Consider the following 3,575-nt stretch of genomic DNA (forward strand, 5'->3'; position numbering starts at 1 on the left):
TCTATTCCCCCCTTATGCCCCTCTTCTCCCGCCATTCTCCTCCATCTCCCCTCCATCCCGCCGCCATGACACCAAAGAATTACACGACCCCTCGCGCCGCTACCGACGCTGATGCCACCCAGCCGAAGCAGAGGAAGCCGAGCAAGCCATCGTCCAAACCACTGGGCATGTCGAACGCCGACTGGAAGGCGGAGGTTCAGCACCAGGAGGCTGTCACGACCGACCGGCGGAACAGGCTCAATGCCAAGAGGGCCGGGGACAAGGCGACGATGGCTGCCGCTGCCGCTGCGACGGGGCAAGCAGAGGCATCTCGCGCGGCGGAGCAAGCAGAGGTGTCTTGCGCGGGGATGGTGAATCCACCCGGAGGCCACAGCCCGCACCCTCCCTGGAGCCAGCAGAGCGTCGGGTCGCCGGTCGGCTTCTCGCTGTGGACAAACCCCTAGGGGTGCGCGCCCTCGCCTGGCTACGCCGACGACGACGTGCATGGCGGGTTCAACCCCAACATCACCTTTCCGCATGGTGACCCCACCCAACGCACGCCCTCACCCGCGTTCGCCGGCGTCCAGTATCCCCCGTACACCTACTCACCGCCGGCTTACGTAGCCTCCTCGAAGCCGCCTTTGCGCCGTGGCACACTGCACTCCTCACAAGCCTCGTCGTTGCATCTCGGCAACCCCGACAGGACGAAAGCCAACATGGACGACATCATCCCGAGTGGCTCGACCGCCGCCGCCACCTCCCCCGGGTTCAATGCCCAAGACGATAGAATGGACCTCACCGGCGACATGGACGACGAGGTCGACTACAGTGAGGAGGAGCAGGGCCGGCTCCTGCTCCGGCGAGGAAAGGGAAAAAGAAGAAGCGGGCGGCCAGTACCGGCGAGCCGCGCATCAAATGGGCGTCCAAGGAAGACGAGTGCCTCGCCGGAGCGTGGAAGACCGTCTGCCTCAACCCGATCATCGGCACGAACCAGAGCGTCGGCACGTAGTGGGAGCGCATCAAGTCAGAGTTCGACGCGCGCAAGTTGGTCAACCCCTACTTCGCCACCATCCACATGAAGTGCGGCTCGAAAGCCATGGCGATTCATTGGCCGCTCATACAAACGGCGTGCAACAAATGGCATGGGATCGTCGAGGAGGTCGCGACTCGCCCAGAAACCGGCGCCAACATCGAGGTTCAGGAATGCACAGACGCCGGTCTCTCGCTCATTTTCGCCATGTGTCACATACACTTGTCCCTCGACGCAGATGTTCCGGATGTTTGCCATGTACCACCAGGACAGCAGCACAGACCAAGAGTTCAAGTACATCCACGTGTTCTCCTGGATCGAGAAGTGTGAGAAGTAGGCGGACGTCCGGCGCACCCTCGCCAAGGCCAAGGAGACGTACAAGCCGGTCCCACCGACGCCGGGCACAGCCGATGGGTGCCCGAACGGCAACAAACGAGCCAAGTCGGCGAAGGACACCGCACCGGCTACCGCGCGACTGCAAGCGTCAATCGAGCAGTGCATCACCGACGCCAAGACCCACGCCGCCCATAGGGAAGAGAAAACCGAGGCACGGTGGTCAGCGTTGATGACGAACAGCGCCGTCAAGCTGGACCTGCTCCGGACCAACGTCGCCGCGAAGAAGAGGAACACCAACCTGGCATTCCTGATGGGGGGCATGTCGATGATGGACGAGCAGGTCAAGGCTGGTACCTGGCGGAGTGTGTCCTCTTCTTGAACTAGATGTCGTCGGCAGCCGCGCCAACGCCGATCCCAACGCCGCCGCCAAGCCTGAGCGATGATGCCTCCACGACGCCCAGCACAGAAGCCGCGCTGACGCCAACTAGCCCGCACACGCCGACTCCCACCAGTCCGACGCCGGAGGTCGACGCAGTTTGATGCATTGCCTACGCGTCCTTCCTTTTGAACGCCGAACTTTCGAGTTATTGATCACCGAACTGTGGAAGGGTGATTGCCGAACTGATCGCCGGACTTGTGGCGCTGATCGCTGGACTTGTGACATTTTTTTGGGTAGCGGAAAATGACAAGTTTGAATTTATGATGTCTTGGGGCGGCACCTGGGGGCGTGGTGGGGAATTAGATCGCCCCTAGGGCCAAAAAAGCGCCGGCCGAAGGGCCAAAATAGCGCCGGGTGGTGCGGAGGGGGGCCGAACGAGTGGAGATGCTCTTAGTACTGACGGATGGGGAACCCACAAGTGATGAGCTGTTCGTGATAGCAATTTTTTGCGTACTAAATTTTCTTTTTGACATGGTGACAGAATACATGTTCTGCACCAAGTTTGGTATTTACATACGATTCTCCATCATGTACATGTGTGACTTTTTTGAATGTTCCTAGAAAACGAGAACTTTCATGTGAGAAAAGGAAAAACCACATTGTCACTTAGGGTAGTTTGTTGATTTGTATCTGCATGATATTGTATTTTATTTCTCATTTTAGGCATCAACATGGTCATATTTTCCCATCAAATTTTCTAACATCTTGGAAAGTATTATTTCCGTTCTATTTGAACTGCAAAAATGTCTTACATTTAGAAACAGAGGGTGTGTATACTAAAATGCAGAAATAATGAACATTTGTAGATAAATTTACCGGTATGGTCTCTGCTACATGTCTAAACAAGTTTCCCATGCACTCGATGATGACAAACAGGAATAGAACCGAACCTTTTGTGTGCTAGAACATTGGTGATGTTGCCGATGAGTTGTTGTATACTCCCTGCTTTTGTGCTAGCATAAGCTTGGCCACTGATTTCACTGAGAATGGTTCTCAAGATATTTTTTAGGTCTGGATTTCGCGACACTGATACGAAAGCCTTACACTCGAATTCCTCTTTGAGCACTTGATACACTTGATTCGCAAGAGTTGTCTTGCCCAATCCTCCACATCCAACAATGGAGACCAACTTCAGTTGCTGTTTTGCTGACACACGTCCATCCTCTTCAGTCAATAGTTGGATTATCTCAGCCTTGGATTGATCAATTCCGACGAGTTTTGAGGCCTGCTCAAATATAGCAAGCGCTCTAGGGTCAAAAATTGCATTATTAGTGTTGCAGAAGGCCTCACGAGTCCTAGAGAAATCCTCGCGAGCCTTGTACCTTTCATTCCTCTTGCCGACCTCAATGGTAAGTTTCTTCAGCTCTTGGATCTCATTTGCAGTTCGACGATGGGCCTTCATTTTCCCCAACTTCCCTAGCACTACTGGAAACAGCTACTTTGCCATCTGCCAGCTCTTTGCCGTCTGCTAGCGGACGGCAAAGAAACTCTTTGCCATCAGCTAACCAAAAGCGGACGGCAAAGAACTGGCTGACGGCAAAGAAGCTTTGCCGTCGGCTAGCGGACGGCAAAGAGGGAGGGGGCCCCACTGACGAGCTGGTTTAAAAAAACTTAACGCCCCCCCCCCCCTATTTGCCGTCCGCTAGCGGACGGCAAAGAGCAAGTGGGGCGGACAACAAACGTTTAGGTTACTAACGGCGCCCCACCCCGCCCATCTCTCTCTGTTTGATCTGTCCCCCTCTCCTCCCCGACGACGACCGCCACCCGCCGCCGCCCCCGCCACCCACCGCC

At 55.7% G+C, this 3,575-nt stretch overlaps 1 protein-coding gene across 1 annotated transcript in view; it reads right to left on the reverse strand.

Annotated features, from left to right (window-relative positions):
* The window catches only part of LOC119321658 (disease resistance protein PIK6-NP-like), an 8,907-nt gene extending 5,709 nt beyond the window's left edge, over positions 1 to 3,198 (reverse strand). Inside the window, exon 1 of the mRNA XM_037595246.1 lies at positions 2,675 to 3,198. Within this exon, the coding sequence (XP_037451143.1) occupies positions 2,675 to 3,186 (512 nt within the window). The 5' untranslated portion in view covers positions 3,187 to 3,198. The remainder of the gene's footprint in view (positions 1 to 2,674) is intronic.
* Positions 3,199 to 3,575: the final 377 nt, after the last annotated feature.

Source organism: Triticum dicoccoides, chromosome 6B, assembly GCF_002162155.2.
Source record: "Triticum dicoccoides isolate Atlit2015 ecotype Zavitan chromosome 6B, WEW_v2.0, whole genome shotgun sequence".
Taxonomy (NCBI): Eukaryota; Viridiplantae; Streptophyta; class Magnoliopsida; order Poales; family Poaceae; genus Triticum; species Triticum dicoccoides.